The sequence below is a fragment of the Plutella xylostella genome, chromosome 4 (genome assembly GCF_932276165.1).
Source record: "Plutella xylostella chromosome 4, ilPluXylo3.1, whole genome shotgun sequence".
In the NCBI taxonomy this organism is placed as follows: Eukaryota; Metazoa; Arthropoda; class Insecta; order Lepidoptera; family Plutellidae; genus Plutella; species Plutella xylostella.
This window is the reverse complement of record NC_063984.1, coordinates 6660096-6672794: the sequence shown is the minus strand read 5'-3', so window position 1 is coordinate 6672794 and position 12699 is coordinate 6660096. Positions and strand designations below refer to the sequence as shown.

The following is a 12699-nucleotide window of genomic DNA, read 5'->3' as shown; positions in this document are numbered from 1 at the left end:
GGTGTGACGTCAGAATCGAGTATCTACCATCACAAATTTATAGAAATATTACCAGGCATACAATACTCATATAAACAAAAACAACATAATATTCTTTCTCGGCTTTTTATCTTTGTCCCGGGTTATCACAGTTTATTGATTCATTGCTCTCGCCGCTGTAATGGATGTGTTCTATATTTTTTTCATAATTTATTATGTGTTCTAAAGAATACATTAAATAGCTAGAAAATTAATGTAGCTAATTGGCTATCAGATTAAGCAAAACCACGGCATCTGCTTTATATCTTGAAACAAAGTAATTAAGGAGATGGATGCCATGTTATCTGTCCAGACGTAATAATAATTCAGCAGAATGAATAAAACTGTATGCGCTATCTCTATGTTGGATGCAGTAGGTCCACTGTGTAAACAAAAGTGCAGTATAGGTAACAAACGTTTCTCCAAAACACCTATTATTTTTTAAAGAATAATTTATTAGCTGTGATTAATTTCCGCCTACCCGCACGCGGGCATCGTGCGGCGATGTATTCGCCAATACAGAATAACGACAATGGACTCTCAGACAGCGGTAAGAAATAATCAATGAATATTACCCTCAACTTGAGCATAATTGTTAGTTAGAATTGAGAGAGTGAAGTTTCAATGACCAGTATCAATCTGTCCATTAGTATTTTATTGCTTCTTTCGATGAGCAGAATGGTAATTATTATTTAGATACGGCGAATGAAATGGATAATGTGCACTTTTCAACTGATTACGTAGCGAGTGATCTGCTGGACAGCCATGTCCGCGGCAATAACAAGCTGCCCGAGCCCACGATGGAGAGATCCGCCACCAGCCTCGACGCCAACAGCGTGGACGTGAGTACATGCACCATGCGGATACATGATAGTGAAGTGTTTGTGTCATGTGAAGATTAATATTTTGTGTGCATTCTGTTCAAGATTGGAGAGATTACGGAATCTCCAGACACGGATTATATGAGCACGTCGGCTATATTACACTACTGTAAATCTAAGGTGAGTGTTTTACAGACTTTTGTTTTGGATGTTATGTAAATTTGTTCGTTCTAGAAATACCTACCTAAAACTACAAATAACTGAAATCCAAATCATCACTGTTTACATCCGTGCGCTTATAAAACCATTAGGGCGCTTTTCCACCAGAGATATGCTATGCTAGTATGCTACGTAGATATCCACCAATCATATTCATTGGTCTAGTTACATAGCATAGCACTGGTGGGAACGATAATATCATTCAGACCATCGCACATCTATGGCAGAAAGGCCCTCATATAAGGCAATGCTACTGGTTATTCCAGATTCTAATTCCGTATCTGAAGCTGCTGACGATCATGGGGCTGCGGCCGGTGGTGGAGGCGGCGCACTCGTCGCGCTGCGCCGTCTACTTCTCGCACCTGCACTCGGCGCAGGTCGCCGTCTTCATGGTCCTAGGATATATTCTGCAGTATATGGCATGTTTTAGGTAAGTTACTTGTACACCTACTATCCTAACTAATCCTTACTAATATTATAAATGCGAAAGTAATTGTGTCTGTCTGTTACTCTTTCAAGCCAAAACTACTGAACGGATTTGAATGAAATTTTGTATAGGTAGGTACATATGGTATAGACACTGAGAAAGAACATAGGCTACTTTTTATCCCGGGATTCCCACGGGAAAACTTTTTAAGGTGAAGCGAAGCTCGCGGGAACAGCTAGTTATTTATATGCATGTGTTTTTTTTAATGATTCGCACCTCGGAACGAAACACTAGTCAGTTTATTCTCAGTTTGATAACTTTACAAGGTTTTAACTTGGCTAATACCTACCTACACCAGAGTTTAAATGCCTCAACCATCTCAAACGCAAACCATGCCAAACGCAGCGTGGGACGCCCTCCTGCCCGCTGGACTGACGACCTTAGGCGGGTGGCGGGTAGTGGTTGGATGAGGAAGGCCGAGGACCGAGTGTTGTGGCGCTCCTTGGGAGAGGCCTATGTCCAGCAGTGGATGATTATTGGCTGATGATGATGATGATGATGATGAACCATCTCAACCTCATATAGTTAGGTATCTACTTATTTTACCTATTTACCTACATAAATTAAAAACACAGCTTCACTGTAACCTGTAAGTACTTTTAAGCTTAAACTCTCAAAGCAATAATCATTCTTCCTCTCCTTCCAGACGTGACCGAGGGTTCTGCTACAAGCTGGTCCCACTAGCACTGACGTCATCGCTGGAGTACGAGTCGTACAAGCAGGTGTGCTACGGCAACGTGACGTTCACGTACGTGGGCCCGAGTGTCTTGCACTTTGTGGGCTTTGTATACTCGCTGTATCTGTTCCGGATATCCGATAATGAACAGCTGCAGAATCTGATGGAGAGGGTAAGTGACACGTTCTTTAAAAAGGGCTTCATATCTTTGCACTCCTATGTACCTTGCTCTAGCCTTTTGTAAAACTTTTGTCACGTCTTAAATGCGCCCGTTCTAGCCCTTCAGGTTTAATAGTGTTTTATGCATAGTGAAATTTTCCCAAAGGAACTTAGATAAATTGATCCTGTAATAACACATGTTCAACTCATTAACCTGTCTTTGGGAAGTTCACTGTCTAATAAAATTTCAGCCTAAATGTACCTAGACCAACATAAATCCTTACATCTACAGGTATTCCTCTTATCGTCCTACGCGCCGCAGGGCTCGCCCTCGGCCAACCCCAAGCGGCTGCTGCGCGTGCTGTGGTGCTTCATCGTGCTGAGCGCGCTGTGGATGGGCCTGTCGCTGTGCTCCGTCAACCTCATGATGGCTGAAGGCATGATCATATTCCGGTGGATGGAGGGTTGGTGCGTATCGTATTCATAGTTCATGAGAATTGAAGGTCTTATGGTTTATAATTCGTTGAATGAAACGTCACATTTTCTCTGTAACTATAATAGCTATAGATCGCATCCAGTGGCGTGTTTTGGGAGAGGCCTACGTCCAATAGTGGACTGCTATGGGCTGATGATGATGATAATGAACTATTATTAAAATGAAATTGTAGGTGCTATTTCGAGTAGCTAGGTATTTAAAGTTAACAGATTAATAAATAATTAAAATACCTTATGGCTCTTATAACTTCATTCACATTTTTATGAAAATAAAGCACTCGTAGAACCTCATCAATTTACCAATTACTTTCAACAACTTACCTACTATCAGTATTCGGTTGGTTTCAGCGTAGGTGAAACTAATCAATCTGAGACTTCTGAGAGTATCTATTACCTTACTACTAATATCAACCGGCTGTACCTATTGCTAGTTCCGACGAATGGAAGCTGGTGCTCAAGATCCTCCTCATCGCGTGCACGCTGATCCACGACATGGTGCAGGCCACCGTCACCACCAGCTACTGCCTGCAGGCGCGGCTGCTGCAGGCGCACCTCATGTTCCTCAAGGAGCGGTTGCTGAATAGGACCATCACGCCGCTCAATTGGATGAGGGTGAGTCACAAGCTATGTAATAGGTTAGCAGGGCATTCAAAAAAATTCAAATTTACAGCAGGGCATTTGATGTCGTTAAAAAAACAAGGGGGTTCTCTACACACCCCGCCAACTTTTAGCGATGTGGTGCGGTTTTTATACAGAAGTTTGTGGTGCTGATGAAAGTTATAGGTATAATAAGAAAACTCCAAGTACAGCACAAATCACTTTATTCCTCTTCACAGATTCACTTTACAAATCACTTAAGATCACAATAACAATCCACAAGTAGGTATAAATAATCTATGCTAATGTAACATCGACCATTCTCGTCGACTGACGGAGAGCGACTGAACCGAGCTAATGGCTCTCACTTGCTTTTATACTGGTTTGGCATCACTGCTCACTCTTACATTTAGCCATAGACGGCGGGACTGAGCAGTGTTGCTAAGTGTAAAAAGACGTAGTGAACTCGAATCATGACATTCGGCCATCCTACATCGCGTAGCCTCCCGGCACGCGTAATAAACAGTCAGACAGTCGTCTTAATCATAAAGTTACATGTACATATCAGCCTATCGGTTTAACACAAAACAAAAACTTTCCTAAACAATTTCATCAACTGGAATCATGACATTCGGTAAAGATATAAATAATTTATTATACATAGCAATGATAAATTGCATACTTATCGTTATTCTGGGATACATATAATTTACATTTCTTTTTAATGTAACGTATAAGCTATACAAGTACATAGGTACACATAGGTGTAAAATACTTAGAAGTAGTTTACATAATTTATATTCTACACATGTAATTTTATAACATACTCAATATTAGGTATTACATAAAAATAGTCTAGGTACCAAATCATATAAATAATTACAAAATCTATACTCCTTTAAATTATAAACAATTGAAATACACACATAATAAGATAGCAAGTAGATATTATAGACAGCACTTTGTACATATTACGAACCTAATATTTAATCTGAATCTTCACTGTTATTGGAACTACTGTGGTCACTGTCGTGAATCTCTAATGCTTTTATGTGAATCCAAGGTCTTATCCTGTCTACAGCAATGACAGAGTCATAAGCTTTGCCCCTTTTTGGGAAACCAGGCACTTCAGTTACTCTATAACGATCATTACCGAGTACTTCGGAGATCCTGAAGGGGCCAATAAACTTTGACAGTAGTTTGGTACTTTTACCGTCATTGCCGTAATTGTTTCGCGATATTTTTACTAAATCACCGACCTTGTATGTGACGGCCGGTGCTCTTTTTGAGTTATGTCTACTTTTCTGTTTTTCCTGATCTTTTGCTATATTAGAGCTAATTTCTTCTCGAATAGTTTGTAAGCTGTCATTATCGTTTTCGGTGCCAATTTCTAATTTGTTTGACAGATTGTCTCGCATCCGAACACCAAATAGAGCCTCTGTTGGCGTTTTTTGGGTGGTGGAACTAACAGTATTGTTGATTCCCCATTGGATTTTTCCCAATTGCTTGTCCCAGTCGCGTTCATGGCTGTTACAATTTTGAGTAGCTAACGAGTTCAAAACAATTTGGTTATATCTTTCAGCTTGACCGTTGGCTCTGGGACAAGCAACTGCATTTAGAACATGCTTTATACCATTCTCGCTACAAAAATCCTTGAAAGCCGTTGACGTGAACGACGTTCCACGATCTGATATTATCCTAGCTGGTATTCCAAAATCATAAAAAATGCTTTGAAGCACCTTAATTGTACTTTTGGTTTTCGTATCCTTTACCGCACGAACAAAAACGTATTTTGTGAATCCATCCACAATTGTCAGTATGTGAGTATTTCCGGTCTTGCTTTTAACAAACGGCCCCAAGTGATCAATGTGGATGGTGTGAAACGGTACGCTTATTTTTTCGATGGGAAATAGGTGGCCTGTCTTTTGTCGCGACGCATTGTCTTTGTTATACGCACACTCTATGCACGCGTCCACATACTTTTTCACAAATCGCCTAAGTTTAGGAAACCAATATTCTTTTTGAATTCTTTCTAATGTTTTAGAATAGCCCGGATGGCCCATCTCATCGTGATTTGCTTTGCATATTTGCCACCTGGCGTTTCGCGGAACAACTAACCGTAAGCTGTCCTCTACCTTCCTATACACGGTTCGATTTTTGACATGATAATTCTTTTTAATATCTTTACACTCTTCATCTTCTTCCGGCTTAAGGATTTTAAACACCCGTGCGATATCGGGATCTGCCAGTTGCAATGTAAGAAGCCAATTATCCTGTTCAATGTTATAAATATTAACGCATGGATTGTCATCTGATCCCGCGGTTAGCGTGGCATTCCGGCTTAAGGCATCAACGTGTGTCATCTGAACTCCAGGACGATACTCAATTTCAAAAGAAAATTCAGAGATTTGAAGCCACCACCTTGCTATCCGCGGAACCAAGTCTCGTTTCGTTAATGTAGTTCTAAGGGCAGCGCAATCTGTATATACTTTGAAATGCAAACCAAGTAAATACACCCTAAACTTTTTTAGAGAGCAGACGACAGCCAACGCTTCTAATTCGTAGGAGTGCAAATGTTTCTCTTCGGCTGTCGTTTGCCTACTGAAGTAAGCGACCGGCTTTAATACCCGAGTTTCCTTCTGCCACTGCATCAAAATTCCTCCAACGCCAAGGGAACTGGCGTCGGTGTGCAGTTCAGTTTCGAGCTTGGGATCGTAAAGTGCTAAAACTGGTCTACTTACAAGTTTCTCCTTCAAAACTACAAAGGCTTTATCTTGTTCGTGAGACCATTGCCAGGCAGAATCTTTCTTAAGTAGGTACGTTAGGGGTCGGGCAATTTCCCCATAGCCTTGGATAAACTTACGGTAATACCCGGTCAAACCAAGAAATTGACGAACCTCGTGGATGTTACGGGGTGTAGGGAATTCCTCTACAGCCGCAACCTTTGCCTTACCAGGCTGTATACCTTCAGAGGATACTTCATACCCCAGATACTCAACCTTCGTAGTGAAAAATCGACACTTTGATAACTTTAAGGTCAGCCCAAACTGCCTAAAAAGTTTCAAAACGTCCTCCAATCGCTGAAACATTTCGTCAGCATTTTTAGAGGGTATCAGTACATCGTCTAAGTATGCAAGAGCATATTCGAATCTCTTATTGCCCAAAATCTTATTGATCATCCGCTGAAAGACAGCCGGGGCATTCGCTAGCCCGAAAGGCATGCGTTTAAATTCGTAATGCCCATCGGGCGTTACGAATCCAGTAAGATGTTGACTATCTTTTGCCATAGGGACCTGATAGTACCCGGAGGCCAGGTCTAATGTGGTAAAGTAAGTGTTACCACTGAGGTTCGAGATCTGGTCGTCAATTATTGGGAGAGGAAAACGGTCTTTACACGTCTTGTTGTTGAGGGCTCGAAAATCAACACAAAGTCGCTGTTCACCAGTTTTCTTCTTAACCATTAGAATGGGGCTGGAATAGCTAGAACTTGATTCTTGGATGATGTCATTACGAAGAAGTTCATCAATAGTTTCCCTTACTTTTTCGCGCTCTAAATGTGACAGACGATATGGCCGATATACCACCGGTCTATTATCCAAAAGTTCGATGTGCATCTCCACATCTTTCACACAGCCAATTTCGTTTAGATTAGTGGCAAAACAGTCCCGATAATCTTGCAAAAGAGAGTATAACCTATCTACTATCTCTGTTTCTAAACCTTCACCTATTTTCACATCCTCTCGCTTCAAAGGTTCCAAATCAGCCGCATTGGTAACGATCCTATTCATTTGGCATGAATCTCTTTCTAAGAAAGGTACGGCTCTTGCTATCAAAGTGCCTGTATCAAATTTCACAGCACCGGACGCCAAGTTGGTAATTATCAAATTACCCTTGCCATTTGCAAGGTGGTAAGCACCTTGAAATAAACCGAACTCTCGTCCGGACACAACAGAACAGTATCCCTCAATGTAAACATCACCAGTGTAGGTGGAATCACCAGCCTGTACAGTTACGATGCTTGTTTCCGTGACTTCAGTAGGCTCAGCAATGTATAGCTTAAGTGGAGCTTCATCAGTTTCGGAAGTGAACGGATTGCAAGATGGACTCTTGTAAAAGGTTAACCTATCACTGTTCTTTAAAACCGTAATGAACGGAAGTTCAGTAAAGTTCTGTCCGACAATAATAGATGTTGGCATTATTTCATCAGAAATTACAAGGATCTCAATAGATGCATCAACTTCGTCAATTTTAATCGTTACATGCGATTTATACAAAGGATGAATAGATGAATTGCCAAAACCCCTTACTACAGGTAATCCATCGTAATTCTTGGTCAATTGCAAGGCGTTTGCATCAGTTTGACGAATGAGACTACACTCGCTACCAAAATCAATGTATGCCTCAAAAGTTTTGTTATTTACTGGGATAACCTTAAAAAATTTGTCGTTAGCCTTATTGGACACGTCAATCTTTAAAGTCTTTCTCTCAGATGTGGTATCTTCATGAGCTTGTGATCGCTGCAGCGGTGTAAGCTTACAGTCATCACTGTCATGCCCGATTCTATAGCAACGTTTGCATTTAATTAGTGGCTTCGGACATTTATAATAAGGGTGTCCTTTTGAACGACAGTTAAAGCAATTAACGTTATTATTCCTATTCGATTGGTTGGCATCGTTTCTATTTCGGTTGATGGTTCTTTGATTACCTCTACTATAGTTCCTGTTTTCATTTTGATTCAGTGACTGTGAACGTTGGGAGCAAAGGAAATTTAATAATCCTTCGGGTTCCCTACAATCTAGAGTTTGCGCCCCACTTTTAATTGAACCTTCACTTAAACCATGTACAATACAATCGACTGCTTTCTTGCCACTTATTTCACACCTGTTTAATAAGCTAAGTTTATCATAATAGTACTCCCTAAGGCTTTCATCATTTCGTGAAGTTCGGCTAAGCATTTCTTCAAGAAGACGCCCATAGTTCTCCTCACTAGGAAATGCCTTCTGAAGTTTGATCTGCCATTCACTCCATGAATAAACCACTGATGGTAGAGTTTCAAACCATCTCTTGGCCAATCCGGTTAATTTTTGTAAAGAGAAATGTACAATTTGCTTTTCGTCCCATGCATAAATGGTGGCGCATTCATTCACCTTCTTTAGCCAGCCTTCGATGGTTTGAGCTCTATTGGAAGGATCAAACTCTGGTACCACGTTGTTCAAGTTGTTACTAAAAGATGAACTCTTACTTGATTCACCCTTGAAGTCAGCCAAGAGCTTTAGAACATCCTCTGTAGTTAGCCTGCTCGAATATTTACGCACTTTCCTGGGCGCTCTCTCTTCACTAGAAGACGATGATGAAGATGTTGAGGGGCTTCTTCTCCTCCTCCTCTTCCTTTTTCTTTTCATAGGTGGCGTCGAGGGCGGTGTAGCGCCGTCATCCTTCTCGAGAGGCATAGCTGTAACAATTAATTTCCTCTGACTAGCTATCCATTCATAATAACATTAATTCCTATACAATAAAGTATACTGTTCACATCCGATCTTGTTTTATTTTATTTCCAACTATGTACATGAGCACCTTAAACTTTAATTTTTTCCAGAAATAAAAGCAATCTTTAATTCAGTTAAAAAGTCTTGTCTAGTTTTCCTCTATGCATAATTTGGTATATGTCTTAATTAATCATACTTAATAATAAAAAAATAAACTGTTTCCGTTAACGAAAATAGACATACCTAGTCAACTACTAGTAAACATACATAATTCATTCAAGTAGTAATCCAGTGGACATGGCTAGTCCACTCATACTTCATAAGGACATACCTAGTCCTTTCTAACCAAATAATCCAGTGAACATACATAGTCCACTCAAGTAATAGTCCAGTGGACATACCTAGTCCACTCATACTTCATAAGGACATACCTAGTCCTTTCTAACCAAATAATCCAGTGAACATACATAGTCCACTCAAGTAATAGTCCAGTGGACATACCTAGTCCACTCATACTTCATAAGGACATACCTAGTCCTTTCTAACCAAATAATCCAGTGAACATACATAGTCCACTCAAGTAATAGTCCAGTGGACATACCTAGTCCACTCATACTTCATAAGGACATACCTAGTCCTTTCTAACCAAATAATCCAGTGAACATACATAGTTCACTCAAGTAATAATCCAGTAGACATACCTAGTCCACTCATACTCACTAACGGACATACCTAGTCCTATCTGACCAAAAAATCCAATGAACATACATAGTTCACTCAACTAATAATCCAGTAGACATACCTAGTCCACTAACTCTCATCAGTTTTGAAAAATCTAATAATTGAGATCAACAGAGATCTAATCTAAGTTCTATGTACCTACTCAAATTGTCTGTCTAATAATTATTCATGTCACCTTTGTAACCGGGTACAATTTAGGTAAAATATTTTGTTTCTTCATTTTTATTTGTATATTATCTTTATCTCAGTGAAATTTCAGCATGTAAGCATCATCATATAAATGTAATTGGAGCAAAAACTACAAAAACAAGAGCTAGGCAGTAATTTATTTGCAGCTTTTAAGTACTTTTAATTTAACGAGTCAGTACGATCGAAGAGTAGCCTCGACCACGTACAGTGTAATGTTATGTAATTATGTTTGTCATGCTTTATATTCAATGAGTATGAATTTATTCAAAAAAATAATTAACTGCCAGTCCAATTCTTGTAGCTTCAACTCATTTCAATTCGACATAAAGAAAAAATAAACCATGTGAGCGTACATACCTTGGATTTTATCCCGCTTCTGAAGTAATAAGAAAACTCCAAGTACAGCACAAATCACTTTATTCCTCTTCACAGATTCACTTTACAAATCACTTAAGATCACAATAACAATCCACAAGTAGGTATAAATAATCTATGCTAATGTAACATCGACCATTCTCGTCGACTGACGGAGAGCGACTGAACCGAGCTAATGGCTCTCACTTGCTTTTATACTGGTTTGGCATCACTGCTCACTCTTACATTTAGCCATAGACGGCGGGACTGAGCAGTGTTGCTAAGTGTAAAAAGACGTAGTGAACTCGAATCATGACAGGTAGGTATTTATTTAATTATTTGCTCTTCCGCCAACTGATTCCCCGGCAAATCAGCTTTAACGAACCGAAACTCATTCCAGACTCAATGGGGACTGGCATACTTTCTCAGCCTTTCTCATGTCACTAATATCATAAGATTCATAAGCATTACTTCTAATCTTTACAGGAGATAGCCGAATTCCGCAAGCTGCTGAAATACCTGAACGACGACCTGGCCCCAGCGGTGTGTCTGTTCACGATCGTGAACGTGTCGTGGGCCGTGTCGGGCGCGCTGTGGCTGCTGGACCTGGACCGGGTCGACACGGAGACGGAGCCGATCCGGGGCATCAGCGTGCTGAATGTGCTGCTGTGGCTGTCCGCGTCTGCTGTGCCGTTTATACAGGTACTTGTGATGTACTATGCACACTACATTGTTTATCTTGCCTAGTAGGGCGCACGTACATTCTCTAGTCTATACTATGTGTATAAAATAAAGCACACATGTTTATTACACAACGTTCGCCTTACCACAATAAAGTTTCTCCCTGATATTTAAGGGTGGATTGCACCATTTAACTTTAACTATTACAAACGTCAAATCGTCTGTCAAAGCATCGGTGATCAAAGCATAATTGATGCTTTTACGTTTGTAATAATTAAAGTTTAATGGTGCAAATGCCCTAACAACATACGGGATAACTGGAGTTTTTCAGCTTGAGAATATGTCGGCGCTGTTCAAATGTTGGTGAACAGAGTTATTTTATTTATGACGAAAAACGTTTTTTACCTCCTACTCTAAAGTAGGTAACCAAACGCCTAATTCACGGTCATCCTCGAGAGCATACTAAATTTTGTCACACACATTTCTCTAAAACAATCCCCTTAACAATTCCAGGCAGCGCGCCTCTCCCACGAGGGCCGTCTCACCCAGTCAGTGGGCCACGAGCTGAGCGTGCGCCCCTTCCTGCACCAGGACACGGCTCAAGAAGACATCACCACCGTGCTGATGTTCGCCTCCACCCTCAAGCTACAGGCCAAGCTGTTCCATTACCCCATCGTCAGCCGGTATCTATATCTAGTACTCACGTTAGGAACAATCGTTTTGTTCTCGCTTGGCATGTGCCATTATTTACAGTGATACTGTATGAAATGTTGATTATTGATTTTAAGTAATTAATTGTAAATAGTACATAATTATAATGTTAAATAAAATGGTGATTTTTTTCGGGATTGAAAAGAGGTTTTTGGTTTGTTTAGTACTCGTTTATTTGGCACGGCACGTCTAAAAGTCTAACATGTAATCTTTAACAAATAACATCGAATCTTCAGTTTAGAAGACGGTAACAAAACGTACAGTCTATAAAGTTTATATTTGACACTTAACTGTGCTACGTAGGTGTCCTATACCTTTTTTCACGAGGAAAGACATCTGACAGGACCCTTATTACATTTGAATAAGGGTAGTTATTGTTTGTTTCAGATGTCTTTCCCCGTGAAACAAGGTATAACATTTAAAGGATCAGCACATGTTACTATAGTTATAATTGGGGCATATTTTAGTAATCTGTAAATTCTTCACAACATAGTGTTTCACATAAGATAAAACAGGCTCACTCAGCGTGCGTTCTTACTACTGTCATCATTGGCGTTTTGACAATTTCAGCCTGTAATAATATTTATAAAAAAACAATATAACTACTATCAAATACTTTCCTTAACTAGCAAATATTATCTAAGCTCTGTCTTTGGTGGACAAAACCTTGAATCTAAAACTCAACAAATTTTCTGAGATTTACCGAAAACAGATCTTCATGCCCAGACACAACACCCCTTATTATAAAACATAGACTTATATTTTATATCTGGTTTAGAACGGTCCAGAGATTTTATATAAATCAGTAGTCTAAACTCGGGTTTAAACCAGCTAGCTTTACTGACAGTTTCAATAACTATATCTACCGATGACTGGTAGTTACTTTCATACTATTTTATTTATTTATTTATTTAAACACTTTATTGTATACAATATACATAGGTATAACAGTAAAAAAAAAATGGAGAGAATACATACACATAAGTTACAACCTGTCAAAATCGTATGAAAGTACTACCAGTAATCGGTAGGTAGATATATTGAAACTGGCACTTAGGGCCAGTT

At 39.7% G+C, this 12699-nt stretch overlaps 1 protein-coding gene across 2 annotated transcripts; it reads left to right on the top strand.

Annotated features, from left to right (window-relative positions):
* The first annotated feature begins 45 nt into the window (after positions 1-45).
* LOC105387429 lies at positions 46-11747 on the top strand. Of its 2 annotated transcripts, none has more exons than XM_048628327.1 (9): positions 46-568; positions 763-860; positions 945-1019; positions 1325-1488; positions 2192-2393; positions 2673-2848; positions 3307-3487; positions 10729-10944; positions 11437-11747. In XM_048628327.1, exons 1-9 carry the CDS (start codon positions 523-525, stop codon positions 11677-11679), a joined length of 1401 nt encoding a protein of 466 aa, XP_048484284.1. In that variant the 5' UTR covers positions 46-522; the 3' UTR covers positions 11680-11747. The 2 variants fall into 2 exon arrangements, with proteins under 2 accessions (XP_048484284.1, XP_048484281.1); XM_048628324.1 differs by having other exon boundaries at positions 715-860.
* The last annotated feature ends 952 nt before the right edge of the window (positions 11748-12699 follow it).

Excerpts from the sequence above, each read along its gene's own strand:
- LOC105387429 (XM_048628324.1), top strand. The coding sequence starts at position 523 with ATGTATTCGCCAATACAGAATAACGACAATGGACTCTCAGACAGCG. Across the intron at positions 2,394-2,672 it reads TGCAGAATCTGATGGAGAGG|GTATTCCTCTTATCGTCCTA; the intron begins GTAAGTGACACG and ends TTACATCTACAG. Across the intron at positions 2,849-3,306 it reads TTCCGGTGGATGGAGGGTTG|TTCCGACGAATGGAAGCTGG; the intron begins GTGCGTATCGTA and ends ACCTATTGCTAG.